The sequence below is a fragment of the Dermacentor silvarum genome, chromosome 6, assembly GCF_013339745.2.
Source record: "Dermacentor silvarum isolate Dsil-2018 chromosome 6, BIME_Dsil_1.4, whole genome shotgun sequence".
Classification (NCBI taxonomy): domain Eukaryota; kingdom Metazoa; phylum Arthropoda; class Arachnida; order Ixodida; family Ixodidae; genus Dermacentor; species Dermacentor silvarum.
The window spans coordinates 151588622-151608612 of NC_051159.1; the positions used below are offsets into that span (position 1 = coordinate 151588622).

General features: G+C 42.7%; 1 protein-coding gene across 1 annotated transcript in view; it reads right to left on the reverse strand.

The window, feature by feature from the left end:
• Positions 1-5755: 5755 nt before the first annotated feature.
• Positions 5756-19991, reverse strand: part of LOC119456970 (protein capicua homolog) — a 93335-nt gene continuing 79099 nt past the window's right edge. Inside the window, 2 exon segments of the mRNA XM_049669159.1 lie at positions 5756-14383; positions 19019-19165. Of these exon segments, the coding sequence (XP_049525116.1) occupies positions 14160-14383; positions 19019-19165 (371 nt within the window). The 3' untranslated portion in view covers positions 5756-14159.

The following is a 19991-nucleotide window of genomic DNA, read 5'->3' on the forward strand; positions in this document are numbered from 1 at the left end:
TTTTTGTGTTGATGTCTGAACCTTTAGATGGTGTACCAACAGTCCTGATAAAACGCTGAATGCTTGCACTTCTAAAGGAAACCTATACTCGTAACGTCGCAAGCAGCAGCTCTCCTGTTGCCAGGTTCACTTTCGGCTTTGATTTGTTGTTCTGCTCCTTGTTTATGAATTTTGCTGTAAAGACATTGAGATTAGATGCGATGAATGTCTGCTCCAAATGCCAACATTTTACGAGAACCATTAGAGCTGATGCAGCAAGATTCAGAAAAGATGTTGGGACATGTTGAGGATGATGTGTGGATAAAGGGGTGGAAATTTCGGAAGTGTTGAAGCTTTCAAAACAATTCTCCAAGCAGATAAATTTTTAAAATTGTTGCTTAAGGAAAAGGCTGCACTTCAGTTTGAAATTTTGCAGTGGAGAACCTTGGTGCTTGAAATACTACTACACAATATGAGAGAGTTGGTTGTAAGTGCATATGTGTTTAGGGTCACTGGCACCAGCACAACAGTTGCAGATCAGTGTGTTCAGGTGAGGGGGATTGTGCATGACAGCTGCAAATTTCCACAGAACAGAAATGTACCTTGGTGTGAAAACGCTCCAAAGCTTCAACAAGGAGCACTGCGGCCTCCTTAATGGCATTGAACTCTGCTTTACTGGAGCCTTGGTTGTGATTATGTGAGATTGCACAAGTCTGCTGTTTTATGTGAACTGAATTGCTTTGCACACAAGGCACGATTTCTTGACATTTTATAATGACCAGGCTTGCCCTTTAAATGCTGTGCACATAGTTTCACTTTTCTAAAAGGCAGTTACGCAACTCTGCCCAAGATAAATATTGCTTCATAACTAGATAACACTTGTGAACACCTGAGCCAAACATTATTGTACAGACGAGAGCAAAAGTCTAGAGACTACTCGCCACGGTATCGGCAAAAATTTCACATTTCTACCAGCTCAGCCGTGCAACGTGAAATTGTCTTAATGCGTTACGTTGATCGAATAGGCTCACGTAGGCTTTACCACTTTGTATCAGTTTTCATGCCTAGGCTGCGAAAAAAAAAAAAATATTTTGAGGCACGTGCTTCAGACTTGCTCTGAAGTAGGCTGTACCATCTGTTTGAATGGAACGCTTGTTATGACGACGTGCACACGCGTGGTGTCAGCGCGCACGAGCGAGCGCGGCCGCCGCAGCGAGCGCAGGCTCGTGCGGTGTATCGAGCGGCGAGAGCGCAGCTAGAGTGTACTAGACAATGGTCATATTCTAGTACACTCTAAGCGCAGCGCATACAAAAGGTCAGAGCCGTCAGGAGATCGCTTTCAAGATAAGGTGCGCGCGAGAAACCGCTCCGGCGCTAAGTACGCAGTTGTTAGAAGAGTAGAAGTCAGTTTCTAAGCATATAGTAGTTCCAGTTGTGTACGTTTTGGAGTCTGTTACAATACAGATGAACCTGGAAACGGAATTACGCGTTGGGATAGTTTCGGAATTGTTCGCTTGTAACTTCTAATGCCGAGTACATTCAGCATGATTCAGCTGGGAGCCCACAATTTTGCTAGGAAGGCTGCGCGCACTTTTTAATGTAACAGCACGGCAATGGCCCTTTCAGACGTCTATTTTTTAAGGCAAGCAAGCACAAACTTCCGCTGCTTTCGTCAATTAGAACTGGACCAAAGCTATATGAAAGCACACGCTCACCTTGTTTTCTTCAGGCGCCGTACGAGCTAGTCCTGGTTTGTTTTCAGTTTAATCGTAAGATCGACCACGTCTTCCGAAGCTTGAAGATAATGTCACAGATGCCACAGACGGTTCCGCACAGCACTTAGAAGTGCACACGCCGCTGTCGGAAAGACTCTCAGAGATGTCATCGAAGCAGGTACGCACCTCCTACAAAACTGCTCACGTTCGGGAGTTTCTCAAAGCAGTATCTGTGATCGAAATCGATCAGCAGATCGTCCCGACTATCGTCAGAAATACTTAGCACTATCCGCGTCGTCTGCAACGTACGCTGCACGCAAGGCTTCCTGGGATTTCACAGCGGGGCTCCACCAATTTTCTTGCGCGCGTTGGGGGCCAAATAACTAGAAAATATGTAGAAAATCATTGACGATGATTGTTAACGAGCGACAGTCTCCCCCGTGGTTATCGCCCTTCCCAAATTATCGCCCCTCCCCTCTACTCGGAAGAAAGCTATTCGCTTTAAAACGAAACACCCAGCATGGTGCGCCTTGTTTACCGAGGAACGGTTGGTGCCAGTGGCGCACCGACGGGGTGGGGGGTTCAGGTGTTGTAACCCCGCCCCCCACGCGTCCAGTCCCACCAGTCCAACGTGTACCTTCAGGGCCGCGATTCTGTAGCGATGCCTTATGACTTATTCTATACTAGTCTTATCATCCACCGCTCACGGCCGGCTGATCCCGTTGATAACGCCAGCGGACCGTCGCTCCGACCACTGACAAAGCGCGATAAGCGCGAAAAGGCATTATTACCGGAAAGGCATCGCTACAAAATACCAGCCCAGTGCTCTTTTCACATTGTCATTACAATTCAGGAGGTGGCTTGAGGTCGAATTTTCCCGATTAACAAAAACACTCTATTACTGTCTTGTATTTATTCATTCACTCCTAAATTACTTTGAGTAAAACGCTGAAGAAATAAACATCGTCATCATCCTTGGTGTCATTATTATTATAATTACTAGGCATTTTATTTGCTGTTGGATTCCGCTGGCTAAAGCAAGGAAATTGCATATTATGCAAAATGCTTGCTCCCCCCCCCCCAAAAAAAAATGCACCCCCCCCCTGGCAGAAATCCTGGGTTCGCTACTGCATGGTTGGTGCACACCGGTGCGAATTATCGAGGATGCTATTAAGTAGATTTCTTTCAACATCATCACTATAGCGAGTGCCTCTTACAGTAGCAAAGGCGGATAACTATAATCGCTGATAATATTATAATGGTAGCAAAGAATGTTACCACCGTACATTGGGCAATCTCGAGGTCATACCAACACAAAAGCTTGGTACAATGACGGGTGGAGCATGTTGGGCATGTGTGCGCAGATTCGATTGCAGTAGGAACAGAGGGAAAGGCTGCAAGGAACTGCACTTGATTGCCAAGAGCTCCGTGCACACAATGTGCATTGAAAAGCATTTACCTTGAAAAAGTCTGGAAAGAAGACACCCATTATAGCAGAAATTCCCTGTACCTTTCATAATGTGTGTGCAGGTAGGGGTGTGCGAATATTCAAAACACAGAATAAAACAGAATAATATATACAGTAAAATCTTGTGTATAACAGAAAATGAATCTTTCCTACTCAGTTTGTATTTAGTTCAGTAATTCACTATTTGAAGTTGTGCAATATTCGTTTCTCTTCAACTATACGGGATAACAGTTATTGGAGTCCACAGGAAGACAGATACAAGCAGTGACAGTCCCAAATGATTCTTCTGCAGGGAACCCACAGTGGCTGCGCAGAGACAACAGTTGCTGGGCAATTACACTTCTGTTCAATAATTTCCAGTATTCAATAAGGATGCCCCATGCTCATGCGAGCAGCATAAAAATTTCTCCGACTTGGGCAAGTCAGTTCCATATTTCGACAACTTCGCCAAGTTTCCATCCATTTAAAACAATGTGCAGTACTCCATCAACATTGTTCCTTAAAAAGCCACACTCAGCATGAATTTGACAACATGCTGTTCCAGTGTGTTTACTGTCATTGTGATGGTGTGGAAGATGCTATCACCTTTCAATTGTTTCTTCATTTACAAGCTCCTCTATTCACCAGATGTCCAATTCTGAACATTACATGTATCAAATGACATTAACCTTTTTTTTTTAACCACCGTGAAAATATTGGGTATTTAATTCGATACTGAATGGTCTTCTTTTTGGAATATTCGTCATTGATTATGCCCTTTAACACGTGGCCTACTTTCTCAGACTCCGTCATGCCGTCGTCGGCTTTGTGGCAAAGGGCAAGCACGTCGTGTATATAAGTCAGGTATGACTGTCGCTGTCTGCGCACGAGATGCCAGCTCTTTCTTTGCTGCTGCCTTTCTACCTGCGGACTTGCCGAACAGGGAACACATCTTTTTCATGTTTTGCACTCTTTTCTACTTGTCAACCATCATTACTGCTGAGTGGCTGATCCAGGGGCGATAGTTTGGCGAGCCAATGATGAAGGAAATGATGGAAAATGGCAGCTTTATAATCTGGTAAAAATATTAGTCATCATGACTAAGAAGTACCTGCAGCATCTTATGAATGATATGGTGGGTGGCAGTGAACCGTACCATTGCCCCAGTAATTTCTGGCATCCAAGTTCAGGTAACATAGAGTTGATTTTGGAGGCTATGCCAGTTGGTTGTAGTGTTCTGTGGCCATGCCATTGTGAAACCTCACCATGATAATGGGTAAAGAAGCACTACCTTACTGTGTGTCAGCACAGCTTCAAGCACAATAACAATAGATATCTACGAAGGCATGGCAGGGACAGCATTTTGTTGCCATAAACTGTGATCGTATAACAGGCATACAAAAATGTTTCCTTCAGAAAGAAGTCATGAGTTGGGGGCTTCTGGTTTTAGACACATGGCACACTTACCTCAAAAGCAGACCTGCCAACCTTAAAATTCAAATACCTAATACCATTACATAAACAAATACAATTTTGTGATACTAAACATTGTTTTATAGCTTTGTTAGCCAAGAACAGTGCGAACATGCACCTTGTTCTAGAGTTTCAGCTAGAATGTTCTGCGCCGCAGAATAACCATAACATTTATGAACATTATAATGAAACATTCGTGTAAGAGCAGCTGAAATTTCAGCTGCTGTTATACATTGGTTCTATGGAGGGAGAGACGATTCTGCAGATAGGTACAGATTATCGAGCTCATCTGAAAAACCTTGCTTTGCCAACTCGGTCAGCAACTGTACTCTTATTCTTCCGAAATCAGTTTTAGCCTGAACGAGCCAAAAAATAAAGAATTGCAAGATTATTGGTTATTATAACAATGGTTAACAAGATATAAAAATAGAGAATTTTAAGACAAAGTTTCAAGTTGGTAGGCATATAAAAGATCTTGCAGGCCTCTTCACAGGCTCTTGACATCGATTTCATAAGGGGAACCCTTTCTTAGCCTTTTATAATTTCACATAAACACAGTAGCTATCTTACAGCATTTATAATGCACACAAGTGATGTACGTGCATGTTCAGTTTAACGCAGTGCTATTTGCTATTCTCATGGTGCTTCCCATAGGGGCACAACGTGTCAGCATATCAGACGCCAAGTTTGAGCACTGCAGATTTTAAATGCGAGAGCATTTCTGTGCCTACCCCTACCTACTTTGCTTAATCTGGGTTGCTGGCCTCTATGCAACCTAGACTATGCCACAGTGCTGTCCGACATGTGCACATTGCAGGTGTTGGTGCTATGATGCCCACTGTGATGAATGTGACGACAATGAATCCCATGATACTTACGATAGGTCTTCAAACAAGTTTGCATTCGAATGTTCTTGCATTGACTTTGACAGTCATCAACAGATGGGTGCTGCTGAAATGTTCTTGTCTTATACTTACGTGAAATAAAAGTGCTGATGCTGGGCGACATCAAGTCGTTAAAATGTGGTGCTTTCTTAGTGGGTACCGATAAAAGTGGACGACCATGTACAGGCAGCATCTCAACGAACGTTAAAGGGTTCACAGCGATCCACTTTGGCAGCATAAATGACACATTCAAGGGATTAACAATGCACTGAAGGGTAATTTATTCATACTTACATGCACTGTACATATCAATTGTCATGAGTTTTTTTTTCCCTTAAGCTGAATGGATTAAGCATTAAAACATGATAATAACACAAGTAGCGAAATAAATGGAAAGGAAATATGACTCACACATGTAATACCCTTCTTTGCATTTAAGATCTGTATTGGAAAAAGTATCACAGAAAAAAAAAAAGAGAGAGCAATAAACAATTCCAAAATGCTGATTTTGAGAGCTCAAACAGGAAAGATGAATAAAACAGATCTGCCATATCAACACACTTTTTCTCACCGCTAAACATAACTTCACCATGCACAATGTGAACAACATGAAGCAACAAGAAAAAAAAAAAATGACGTCAGAAAAACACACAAACAGCAATATCAATGTCAGCAAAGATGCTCTTCATATGGGGTTGTAAAACAATTTCCTTATTGGCCCCTTCAGATGGAGAGGGTTTTTTAAACATACATTTAACCATTATATCTATTTACATCTCCTGACTTGATTGTTACTTCAAGTTTGATGCCATGGGAAAACAGAACAAGTATTAAACAGAATTGGCACTTGCAAGACGTGACCTCCTCTTTGTCTTTTTTATCAGTGATTTCAATTGTGCACACCCAATCCTACCTGTTTCTTCATTTCATCAGAAATACCAAAGCCTGCTTGCAAGAGGGTTTCTTTCGTCCAGCAACCCTATAGTTTCTTGGCACAGGCACAGGTTTTTACATGACCCCTGCTTATGTACATGACATCGGACGTCCTGCGTAAAATTTAAACCAGCCTCCACTTGACAAATATTTTAGAAATATATGACCACATTGTTGCCTGGGTAGCAGGTAATGCTAGAGAGTGCGGGTGCCAAGTTTGAGTTCCACATGAGGACCAATATGGTACAGTTATAAAATAGCCGACCGATCGATTAATGGGGTCTTGCATCCCGAAACAGTGCAGAGACAACGGCACCACATTAGACCGACTCCAGATTAATCTTGAACACCAAAAGCTCACCAAGCACAGGTTCTTCCATTCGGCCTTTATCAAAATGCAGCTTGGAGTCGAACCCACGACCTCGTGCTCGTCCATGAAACGACTGACAGGTTGACTGGTTATACAGCTGTGTCAATTAGAAAGGACTTGCTTCTTATATATTTCCTTTGGCTTCATCCACTACCACTTTTCAACTGAATATGTGAGTTGTCCATATCTGGTGTTCGGGCAATGAAATACCCCTCAGGAAATTTACAACCGACAGTTTTAGCAACCTTTTGCCGACTTGTGATTATTACTGAAGTTTTCATGAAAATAGCCTTGGCAGAAATGAATTAATGTTAATGCAGAAATCCTCTTGCAAGCAGGCTCAGGCTTCCGACAACAGCCTGGCTTCATCAGGAAAGCAAAACGAACTAGAGAACATCCGCAAGCATTACACATGTGATGACACGACAGTGTACACAGCAGGTCACAATAACCACATGATTTGCCTTAGTGGGCCTCCTGTTATGAAGCTTCACTGAAGCAAAATTCTCGACCCATAAACTTCCACAATGCAAACAGCCAAGAGAAAAAGGAGGCAAAAAAAAAAAAAAACTATTTTATTTCCTTCTCGCCATCAACCGCTTTCTGCAAGGAATCCTAGCGGCCCCTAGTAACAACCAGCTAAGTGTAGTTACAGACGAAAACAAAAATTATGCATTGTCTATATACACAGCAAAGCGTTTAAAATGTCTTAAAAACACCCCCTTGTCTTAAAAATATGAGTTGGTGCATCTCTCCATGGTAGGTAGCTACAGGTAAGTGTAATAGTGTGCACAAGTGTCTCAGTGCTAGGTAGAAGAGCATGATACACACAAACACACACACTATTTAACTCCAGGCTTTCAAGCGTAGACTGCATTCTGGGCATGTAGCAGAAGACTGTGGACAAAAATACATGTAAAGGTAGTTGCAACAGTAATAGAGATAGTTGCTAAAGTATTAGAGAAGCCAGGAGAAATAAAGGCCACAAGCAACTTTCAGAGGCCTCTGCACTTAACTACAGCGTGAATGCCACAACTGTATGCACAACAAAATTGGAAAAGTTAGCACTAAGTTTAGTCCTTACATAACAGTCTTGCATGATCACATGATGGAAAGCCGAGTGGCACAGTGAATGTCACATTTAACAGGATGCTAATGATGTTCTGCCCAACAGGTTTTCCTGGCACGAAAGTCACTGCACAACTGAAACTTTTCAAATGCAGTCCACTAGTTTTGCATGCTTTCTGTATCATCTCTATGCAATCCTTATCATTAGTGTAAGAATTGTACAGAAAACATGGAAAACTATGGGGTTAACTGGGATGTAGGCAGACACATTTTGGTAGAGTGATCCAGCATAGCAGGCAGGCACACATCTGTTGAGAAAGCTGATCTGTCTAACCAGAAATATGACAACTGCTGGAGTGAGTATTAGCCATTCTCTGTAATTGTGACACACACTGTACCTCAAAATTGTCAACAGGTGAGGCAAGTGATCAGAAACAGTATTTTTTATGGATGTAGCTTCTTTCCTATAAACATTTCCAATTTTTCTCTCTGGTTACCCACCCTTAAGTTTTCCCATCAAGAAATTCGTCTCGCTAGTATATGACTACAAAACTTCCACTCCTCTTTCCAGGATGACACAACCATAGCAGCATTTGAGTGCATGAACAGTGTGTGGAAAATATTAGACTGGTTGCCACAGCCAGCAGTGGCGCTAAGCTCTGTATGGCACAAAAACAAGCGTTTCTTTTATAACTGCACTCAAGGCATCTCCATGCAAGCAGTACACTGTAAAAATACCAGGGCTTGCATTCACGCAGCTGTTGGTAGGGAAAAAAAAAAAAAGACAATTGCAAGATTGAGTTCTAGCCAATTATGATTGAGAAATGAGAACAGCAACTGGACTGGCCAGCGATAGAGTCCTTATGATGAAAAACTTTGTGAATCTGGCTGCAGTTTGTAATGCTAAGAGGAGGGTGTAATTACACAGGGTTGATGCACACACAATAGCAGATGCTGGAAAATGCAACAGGAGTGATATAAAACGGGGCGTAGCCTGACCTTTCTTAACAATTTCGAAATCGATAAGTGATAGACATACATGGTCATCTTGACGGCATGTATGTTGGCAAATAATATAAAGTACGTACAACAATGCGAGCAGGCATAGTACACGTGCTCAGCCTTTGTGTTCGTTCATATCTATGTGTGTGGGTGGAAGAGTGCCTCTCATCACTGCGACAAGTAAAACAATTTCTTTCACATTTCCTTCACTCTTGTACAATCCATAGCTCAGCAGTGAATTCATACATCCACTCCAATTTTCAATATCTTTTTGTGCTCACAATCCATAACAGCGCAGACGTCACAAAATACTGGTTCCCACAGCAAAACGACAAATAAGAATATGGGACTTCAGAGTTGCAAACTGTATGGATATAGAAAAACAAAAAAAAAAGGAAAGAACTTTATAAACAGCAGAGATAGAAATCTGTTGCAAGTTAGACTTTCAACTGTAAGCAAGAATTTTACTTTCAGTAACAAGCACGAAATTGCAAGTATTGCACGCTACTTTGTGTCTATGCAGGAACTTCCATCAATGTCATTAAACCAGTCAGGTGCCAACATGACACCACCTTAAGGCTAAGCACAGCAGGTTGTTACCCTGCCTGTTGACTGTCCACGCAATGCATTCTCAGGCATGTGCAGGCTACCCAGCCATACACAAACAAAAGGCATGCTGCAGGGTAACACCATCCTCTTTTGATAAGCAGTGCACCATATTGTGCAAAGAAAATTAGAATGCTTGAAGACTGTCCAATTTTTTCTTTTTTAAAGTGCTTTCACAATGAAAGCAGCCTCACGTGCATTTAGTAGGCAAACTTGGCAGGGTGCACAGGATTAACTGCAGTACTTCAACAACAGTTATGAAGGTTTTCTTAGCTTGTCACTGACACAATGTTGCCACACTGAGACCAATGTGTTGGCTCCAATGAAGCATGTAAAGAATATTACCTAAAGAACTGACAAATGGTGTTCTGGCACAAAAAAGTGCCCTGCACCAACACAGCCCTATGTGAACATCAATGCATGCACTCTTATTGGAAGAGGACAAAATTTGGCAACCAGCAGAAAAGCAATTCACCGCTCCCAGAGGCCTTTATTGTCCAGATTAATCTACCTGTCTTTTCTTTTCGTTCTTTTTGCAATACAGACTTTTATACCATAGCCCCTCGACCAATGGAGCAGTTCCACCACTCCAGCTCGATTCACTGGGGTGACTCAATAGCTTGATGCCTCTGAGTCACTACTGCAAGTAACAATGCAAGAACAAGCGTACACATGACTGCAGTACATTTTACTTGGCGATAAATCATTTTCTTGTAAAACCATTTATGTAATGAATAATTAGAATCACTGGTTTAAAACTGAAGCAAATATTTAAAAGGCAGATAAAAACAAAAAATGTGAGGCATTTGTTGGCTGTCTTCTGAATGTCAGAACCATGCCACATGAGTCCATTACTCTACAGGGACCAAATAAGCAAAACCAAGGCAAATCAGGTCAAAGCTGTACTAAAAGAAGCAGTGTCTAAAAGAAACCTATTCAATATCAAAGTTCGAAGTGCAAGCAAGGAAAACGAAACATTCTCCCATTCACCTGCATGTGAGAATGCTGGCCTCAAGCCAATCACTACAGCGCCTTTAAAACAATGGGTAAACAATATTTTATTTCAATGCTCTAGCGTGTGCTAAAGCATTGTGAAGTGCTAACAATGCATGTGTTGATTTGAAAAAGCTTTGAGAAAAATGCAAAAGAAGTTTCTTTCAGACCATGATCACAAAGCCCATAGTCGTGCCAAATTCCTTATCCCATGGGCAACTTTCTGAGGAACCTTTGAAGCATGAATCGAGCCATATGTCGCTAACCAAAGCTGTCTTAACGCACCCTCCCAGGTGTTCCAACAGGGTGCCGTATGTAAGAGGCCAGATGTGCATCTACTTCTGAACTGCACTAACCACACAGACTATGAGGATTAGCAGTGAAGAGGTAAAGTGCACACCCTAACCATAACATCCAGTGCAATGCGGGAAGCCTTACTTTCTCCTATTTTCCCCCAAAGACTTAAACACCTGCACATAGTGATCAGCCAAGTATTCTCACTTTAATGTATTTTACAAAATCAAATTGAATGTATTTTGGATGGCCCTTCTGCACCTGCCAGATGCAAAAGAAAATTGCAAAAGCTTACAAGCCTTCGATTATTTATGTGTCCTGCATTTTCTGGCAGACAACAATAATCATTTATTTGCTAGTCGAATGGCTTACCTTCACCGGACTCAACAATTCGCAATTTGAATTTCTTGCCTCCTTTGAACGTCCTGTTCTGGCTCAAACCGAATTTACTCATACTATCTATGTACAGTAACCTCTCTTTAGCCCGAAGTGGTAAATTTTTTTTTTTTTTAATTTGGAGATAAGTGGTTATTTTTTTTTTTAGGTAAGCAAAATTTCATAGCATTGGCTACACATTGCCAATTCTAAACTATATATGTACCAGGATCATGCAGCTGGTGTATCTAGTTAATGATGCCTGACATGTCATGCCGCGCACTATGCTTATTTATTTAAATGGCCTTGAGGCAGTAGCCTTGCGCAGCAGCACTTCTGTGGCATTAGCTTTCACTGCGCTCAGAAACACTTATCAAGTACCCTGTATATGGTGTTCAAGCATGCAGTCATGTCCTTACTAGTAGACTACTAATAATAATAATTTACCACATGACCACAGACTTCCACTCCACTGTCAATTTTGACTAAATGTTCAAAAGAAGTGCCTGCCAAAAGGGGCTCAAAAATTGTAATCAGGAGATGGGACATTATTAACAGCCTTTGTAAACTCCCACCTGTTCTTCTTTCTTTGCTTCCCATCAGTAGCCTAACAAAATTTTTTTTTTTTTAATGTTACTGCAGCAATATGTGTGTGCTTTTAGCGACATATACTGTGTGTTAAGAGTTCAAGTTTGTGCAATGCCAAGGATACCCCAGGTAGGGGTCCTTTTTGGTCAGCAGGGATATCTGGAGTGAGCAGGGAAGAACTTTCAAGTTAAGGGTGTGAAAAATACATGGCGCCTATTGGAGATGACGCTGCACTATGAAAACCTTCCAACTTGGCCAATGTACTGAGACATGCCATTTCAAGTTAACAGGGCTTACTGTAACTATCCTCGCAATCATCGAACCAGTGCTTAGTGACAGCCCTAACTACTGAGCAGCGAAAAAAAATTTAAAAATTAAGATTGCCTATGATGTGTGTCTGATTTGAGCAAGAATCTGGGACAGATTATAGGGAGTAAGCGATGATGAAGCAACAAAAAAGCATAACAGAGGAAAACATGCAAGATAAATGGTACAATGCAGCAAAAAAGAAGCCGAGCCACATTTTGTGAAATGCCTGCATGCAACAACGGAAGTTATGCAGTACATATTTTATATGTAATATGAAACAATGGTGTTATGCACAAAAAGTATAACAAAATGATACAAACAAGCAATAGTGATACAGTACACAGAAACAAAACACGCATGTGCCATTATGTTATGAACACAAAAAGTATGTGCTACATTCACACATTATCGTCCAACAACTGGACTTCTCACATGGACGTCCTTGTGGGAGGCACACCGAACATACACCGACAGCTCCATGTATCTTCCATCAAGATCAGGGGAAAAAAAAAGCACAAATCATTACACAACAATATTCGGGTTTCACAACAAGTTCTCACAAAAGTCAGCTTTTATACAAGGCTCAAAACTATGAGCACTGAAAATATGTCATCAAATAAAGTGAACACAACAAAATTCCCATGACAAGCCACATCCTTTTAAGGTGGCTCTTCAAGCAGCAACTGTTCTGCTAATTACTAAAATATAAAACTTCTAGAGAAGTGATCCTGACCCAATTTTGTACTGACCGATTCTTGCAGCATATTTGCCCCGACAGTGTCGTCTCAAGGACGCGGGAAAATATTAACCTTCATAATTCCCACAACAGATAGCCTACAACCATTTTGATGCAAGTGCAGCTCTTTAGAAAGGACCAATATTAGCAAGACAGTATTGTATCTTGCTTATGCCATCTGCACTTGCTGCTCATGCCACATGCAACACCAAAGCATAATACCACCTCAGCAATGATTTTTGTGCAGCACAAAACAAAACCTGCATGTTCAGAGGTTTACGCTAAATCACCTCATTTGACTGACTGATAACTTGATTTTTTCACATTGCATGTCTACCTGGAATCAGCAAATGAAATCTATATCTAGTTCACATATATACAGTAGGCTCAATAACTGCCGAATTATGCATACCTTACTGCAGCATTGAGCAATTAATGAAAAAAAAGTGGCTTTCAACTGCGTGGTTCATTTGCAAAAGAGGTGCTGCTTACATGTTTCAATGGTCAACAGCAAGAAACAGCACTGCCCTGCATTGTCCAAATACTAGCAACAACACACAGTCCAAGTTATCAAGGTAAACCACATGTTTAAACTGGTAATGCGGAAGTGAAAAAAGCAAATAAAAAAGCAATGAAAGCCACCATGTGCGTACATTACATTAACACAGTGCAGTTTAACCTGCCTATGTTTTAAACAATTGGAGACCTAAACTGCATGCTATGCAACGGGGCCGTTCAGATCCTTCAGATTAGTGTGACACAAACCTTGAGAACCACCAAAGAATGCAGTCTTGTACACATCACAGGTGCAACACAACTGCATGTGCGCAACTGAACATAAGACACATGCCAAAACAGGCATCCATGGAAGGTCAATACAAGTGCGATGACCCCATGTACACTATTTAACAGCAATGTTCACCTGCAGAGAGCCTCCACACCACAAGCCAAAAAGCTCATTCTACAACACAGTCCGCATCGGTAGCCTGCACAAGGTGCATGACAATCTAGCTACTTCACTGCGAATCTGACAACTTAATGCAGGGTGCTAAACAAGCTTTCAAACAACATCAGAGACAAACAATAAAAGTGGCGCTGGGGTTGTGGCAGGGATTTATAAAAGCCTGCTTCTACACAACTCGCTCGCAGTGGCCCAACACTTGGAACTCGATTAAAAACCAGTAAAAATAAGAACCTTGCCTCATCAGCATGCGACTCCACAGCTGCTTTTGGTTCGCAGAGTGCATGCTGCCAGGGCAATAAAAACAGAAAAAATAAAATTGAGCCCCATTGCAGCAGAAATAGGACACACCCTGCCTGCCACCTCTCTAATCCCGCACTATCACCCAACAGCCTATTCAAACTTTGTGTGCGTCCCCCGAGCCCTTCATGTCCCCGTCCGTGGTGTCTGGGGTTCTGGGGCGTTTGGTGGTTCCGACTTGGCAGGAGGTGCTTCAACAGTAGTGTCATGAGCACTCGGCGTAGTGGCAATGTTGGCTTGGTTGTTCTGAGCCATCAGCTTTTGACGCACCTCACGTATCTTGAGCTGCAGTGTGTTTTTGTTACTGAACACATCCCGATGCCGCTGCTGAAAGGCAGCCGTAGCTTGTGCTGCAACGACAACAAAATGGCATAGCACATTGTGAACAGCTTATCGTTTAGTTATCAAGTGGCTCAAATTAAGCACACCACATGTGCATCAGCTTTGTGGTGCGTGCATCTGCTGCGACTAGGGCTGGGTGAACATACGAAAAGAATATTTTGCAATAACTATTCATATTTGAAAAGCAACTACTATTTGGTAATTTCGAATAATTGAAGCTAACCAAATAATTTGCAACAACAAACTGGTAAAGTCTAGTTACACTTCTCCGTCTGCTATACAAAATATCACAAATTATCAGAAGTGTGGCAACGACAAAAGTTTTCGAAGCAACGCAGAGAAAAAAAATAAAGCTGGGTAATGCAAGCTTTCTTTGTTTGACGCCGTAAGCCTACATGACAACTTGTGATTTTTGCTAGCCATCGATCATTCAGTGTTCTTGGCAATCTAGCCATGTAGCAGTTTTATTTTTATGCAATAATCAGCAATGTTTTAATTGCAGTGACCCCTTTTACATGTTGTCTATGGCACACAAGTCCTCCAGGAGTTTTTCTTTTTCCATATTTTTTTTGCCACCCATACATTTAGCACTTTTGGAAAGCTAGTCATACAGCAGCCATTTATTCTTAGAAAGCTTGTTTGCAACCAGTCTCCAAATCGTTGAGAGACTTCTTGTGCAGCTTTTATTACAATTACTGATATGTTCAAAACTGATTCCCTCACCTTTGATAGTTAGCTATCCTTCTTGCATTAGTCACTAGAGGCATATTATTCCTGCCATAAATATATGCATCCATTTTTACTATTCGATTCGATATTTGATTCATATTTGCAAAAGTTGATATTCACCCATGTCTAGTCGTGACCGATTTCAATAGTGCAGGAGTGTTCGTGGTTGGCGTTCATACACTGACCTAATCTACATTTTGTTTCGACATGCAAAAACATTGTCGTGGTTGAGTGCACTATGTGGGAACACAGTAATTGCAATAGCATGTTTTGGCAGCAATGAAAAGAGCAAATCTAATGGGTACCGCATTTTCCGGTCTATAAGTCGCACCTTTGTATAAGTCGGAACCCCCCTCAAAACGGCAGTTTTTCTGAAAGAAAACATATATAAGTCGCACCGGTGTATAAGACGCACCTGTTCATTCAGTAAGAGATTAAAAAAAAATTACAGCGATGTTTCACTTCGTGAACGCGGGTCACGTGCTTCCATTTCTATATAATTGCGATAGCAAAGATACGAACACTCCAGGCGCATTTCGGCCGTCGTGGTTGCCGCGATGTTCTGTATAAAGTCCAAGAGCGATAACATTGTTGCATGTGCAAGTGAAAGTGTGCGATGGTGAACTGCATCATGCACAAGGGAGGAAAGTAGGAAAGGTAGCGTGGGAGGGAGGAGGGGTGGAGTACTCTGGTAGCAACCAAATCTTGAAAGCAATCTGCATGCACAAGGGAGGAAAGTGGGAAGGTAGCGTGGAAGGGAGGAGGGGTGGACTGTACTTTGGTAGCAACCGTATCTTGAAAGCAATCTGCAGATGCGACGACTTCGAGGTTGGTCGACTCACGGTTGGCCTGCTGCCGCTTGCGTTACTGCTTCGTCCTTCTGGCGCGGCGCACAGCAACTCAATCACGAGAAGAAACCGGTACCTCCATACCACACACACAACCCATAGCTACTGCCAGAGGACGTCAACCCAGCATGCTTCACGTGACCGTAGCATCAAATCTGATTTTGACGGCAGTTTTTCCAGAAAAAAAAAATGTATATAAGTCGCACCGTTCTATGAGACGCACAAACAAAGAATTCAGGAAATACCGCGACTTATACACCCAGAAAATACCAATATTTTTCGGAAATTCTACTCACGATCTTTGAGCCTGAAACGTGGTCATGCAACAGAATGACAGATGTGGTAGTTACACAACTGGCGATTGTGCACTGTTTATCACAAAGCGCATAGTTTAATATTTGCAAGCCTTTGCACTAATAATTGCTCGTAGCCGTCGCTTACTAAGTGATGCTAACCGTTTCCTTTTTTGTTTAAAACATGCAACGTTATCCACAACAGAAATTCCTCTGATGCAGTTTTACTGTTGAAGTGATTGGGCCTGGGGAGAAATATGACTGCTGTGTACAAAGCCATTGAAATTGGTTGCACAAAAGATTGCGCCCGTGTTTTTGAGACAGACTGGCACAAAAAAATGATAATTTGCATACAGATGCACCTGCCAAAAAAAAAATAATAATAAATGGCACGCACCACCCCAAGAATGTTGTCAGTGTTCTTCACACATTTCTAAGCGCTGCGGCTTCTTCGGCATTGAATGGGTGTATACTTCAAGCTCGACATTTCAGATCTCGTTGCTGATGTGTGAAACATACTTGGCGTGTTTAATTGCGTCTTATGTGCACATTTTATTTAACACTCTAAAATGACAGGCACTGCAGATGCTCGGAATTCTTGGTCTTCCCGCCGCGAAAAAGAGATTCTGCATCAGAGAGTTTCTGAAAAATTTTATTGTAGTTTACACATTGCCTTTTCTCAACCAGTCCACGTGCTGCTCTTCTAGAGCGTTAGCAGAATGAGTAATGAGTGAGAGCGTGCACAGCAAGAGCGCCACGAGCAACGAACGAGAAAACAGGCGTAGTGTTAGCACAACAAGCAACCAGCGAGAGAGAAAGAGCGCACGTAGCATGAGTGCCACGAGCAATTAGAGAGCCCGCACGATGCGAGTGCTACAAGCAACGGGGGAGAGTGCTACGAGCAACAAGACAGCATGCGCAGTGCGAGTGCCACAAACGACAAGAAAAAGAGCAGGCATAACGTGACCGAGCCCTGCGTGTAACGAGAGAGAGAGCACTTCGCAGTGTGAGCGCCACGAGGAACGAGACAGAGGGAGAGAGAGCATATACAGCACGTCTGAATGCCACGAACAAAGTGAAAAGCACACACCCTGCCATAAAGACAATGGGCATTGGCATGGCAATGCGACCACAAAAATAAATTTGTTAACAATGGTGGCACTTCTCAAAAGGCGCAACAGCATTGCCTGGCCTAGGTTGTAAGATGTATAGCCTTCTGCAACGCCCTGCTGCAATACTGCCATTGCAACATGGGCCTTAAATTAACCAAGTAATTGAGAAGTTAATCAGCAAATTTTAGTTCATTAGCAAACAGGGTGCGACTGCCACTTGCCTACCTAGCGTCCGCCATGCTGAAAGAATTATCGGAGAAAGGATCCTCTCATCAGTTAAATCTAATTAAAAAAAGAAATCTGTTTCCACTAAAATAGATCACCACGCAGTTGAACCCATTTATAATGAACTTGGTCAGCTCCATGAAAAGTGGTATGTCAGCAGTTTGCTATATGTGGACTCACCCTTCAATACGCGCAAAAAAATAATGACACTGAAGCTGGCGTCGAAAGCAACGATTGACGTCACCTTGGTCTACAAATTGGGTTTTTAGTATCGTCATTTTTGTTTCCAGCACCTTCCCACACCTAGCTGCAAACTTTGCTTAAAAATGTTGAATTACGGAATAAAATGTGTTGTAAACGGCATCCGGTTCTGATCAACTACTATTTTGAAACTGGCAGCCGCTGCCAATTTATCTTCGAAGCTTGTAATATATTTTACGACCAGCGGGACATGAGTGGATTCTGCATACGAGAGCAAAGCGTTCTAGTTGGCTGGGAGCAGAAATTACTGCAGCGTACTGCCACTTTGGAAAGGGCTCGCCGTTACGGCTGCGTATCAGCCACACAAGGCAGAACACGCCATGTGCCGCAAAGTTATGTTTTCTAAGATGCTTCAGCCAAAAAAGTATGAAGTTAGAAAGGTAGAACATCATCGTGAACCGTTATCAGCAATCAGTGATGACATAAACAAAGCATTGATGAACCGTGATCTCCCAATAATGGCATAGTAACCGTCAGTCATTTTCAATTTTGCCCAACAGCAGTGCTTTCAAGGCAAGTCTGGCCGCATGAATATCAATAACAGAACGCTCGACGCTTGAGTGGCCTGCTGGTCCAAATTGCCCAAATAGGACAATTTTGCATGTGGTGGAGCACGGGGAAGTGCACAAGAATGATTGATGCTGTCGTGGCCTCCATACGCCGTACTTCCACTCAGTAGAGGATAATGCCTTGTGTTGAGACATTTGTACTCACTGGTGTTTAGTTGTGTTTGTCTGGTTCTTTTGTTTGCATCGTGAATTGAGATACTCCAGATGCTCTGCCATAAGAACGGAACGGCACCTCCCTACGTCGACGGCTTCCCCGTACCCCAAGACTCTCCTCAAAATTACGACTTTGGTTAGGCTTGCCGGGAGGATGTCTCGAGGAGAAGGCGGGGAAGTGGGAAGCTGGGAGAGCGGACGGAGGCAGAACGACTCGGAGGAGCTGGTGCGCAACCATCTTATCACGGACGCTTTGACGAGATCTTAAGATGTTAAAGGAAGTGCTCTTAATTGTATAATGGTAACTTGAAGAATAAACAACAGTATATACATCAAACGGCAGTGTCTTCCAGAACGATCATCAACGACAACAACGATTTGAGTATTAAAACACCTTGTCTTCAGGGTAGCTCGCAAAAATATGAAAAACGACATGTGGGTAACAGCATTTACCTGAAGGGAACCAGCCTTCCTCGGTGAAAAGTTGCATGACAAGCTGGCGCCGTTGCTCCAGTGTACGCCGCAGTGATGAATGACTCTTCTCACCTTCTGCTGGTGTCTTAGGTGTTCGTGGAGAGCCTACATCACCATCAGACGCATCTGCACGAAGGTAATTTTAAAATTATAAGTGGCTGCCAAAACACATTAGCTGCATGCCATTCCGTTTGGCATGTGAAGTACCAAGCACTATAATTAGAGCAAAATGAACAAAACTACAGTTATGTAACTCGCCATATGTGCATGCTTCACAAGAACCCAGCATAACAATGCTCAAAAATATGCCATTCGGTGTAAAGATTTTTTTTACCATAAAATCAATGCCAACTTGAAATTTATATCACTCAAAGAAAGAGCGACTCGAATACAATCTGAGAGGACCATTAGTTTTAATCCTGCCACATGAAGTTAAACCTGCTTATAACAAACCTCCATAAAACGACTTCCTGGATATAACGAAGTTTTTCTATTCCCCGCCGTTACTCCATAGAAGCACATGTATTTGAGACCTCTACGTAACGAAGTGGCAGCGGGAGACCCCTCGAAATAACGAATTTTCCCCGCCGACAACCTAGAGATTTCGCCCCAAATTTTGTTCTTTTTGCGCGAGGAAACACCGGAAACACCTTCTCCGCTGCGACGGAATGCGAAGCAAGCGCATGTATGCATGCGTGCAAGCGTGTGCGAGGCAGGCCTGCATCCCTCGACCCAGCGATCTTGTCGCCGCGGGCGTGACCTTACCCCTCCCTTCATTCAAACCTGATCCTGCCGCTTGCTGCAGCTGGCCTAGCCTGCCAAGCCGGCAGTCTCCTTTTCCAGTTGATGTTGCCAATGCGCTGGCAGACGCTGTGACACATCACACTCAATGAGCGCGGACACGCGCTGTCAAACGCTGGCAGCGTGTGGAAGCGCCGCTGCAGAAGCGAGC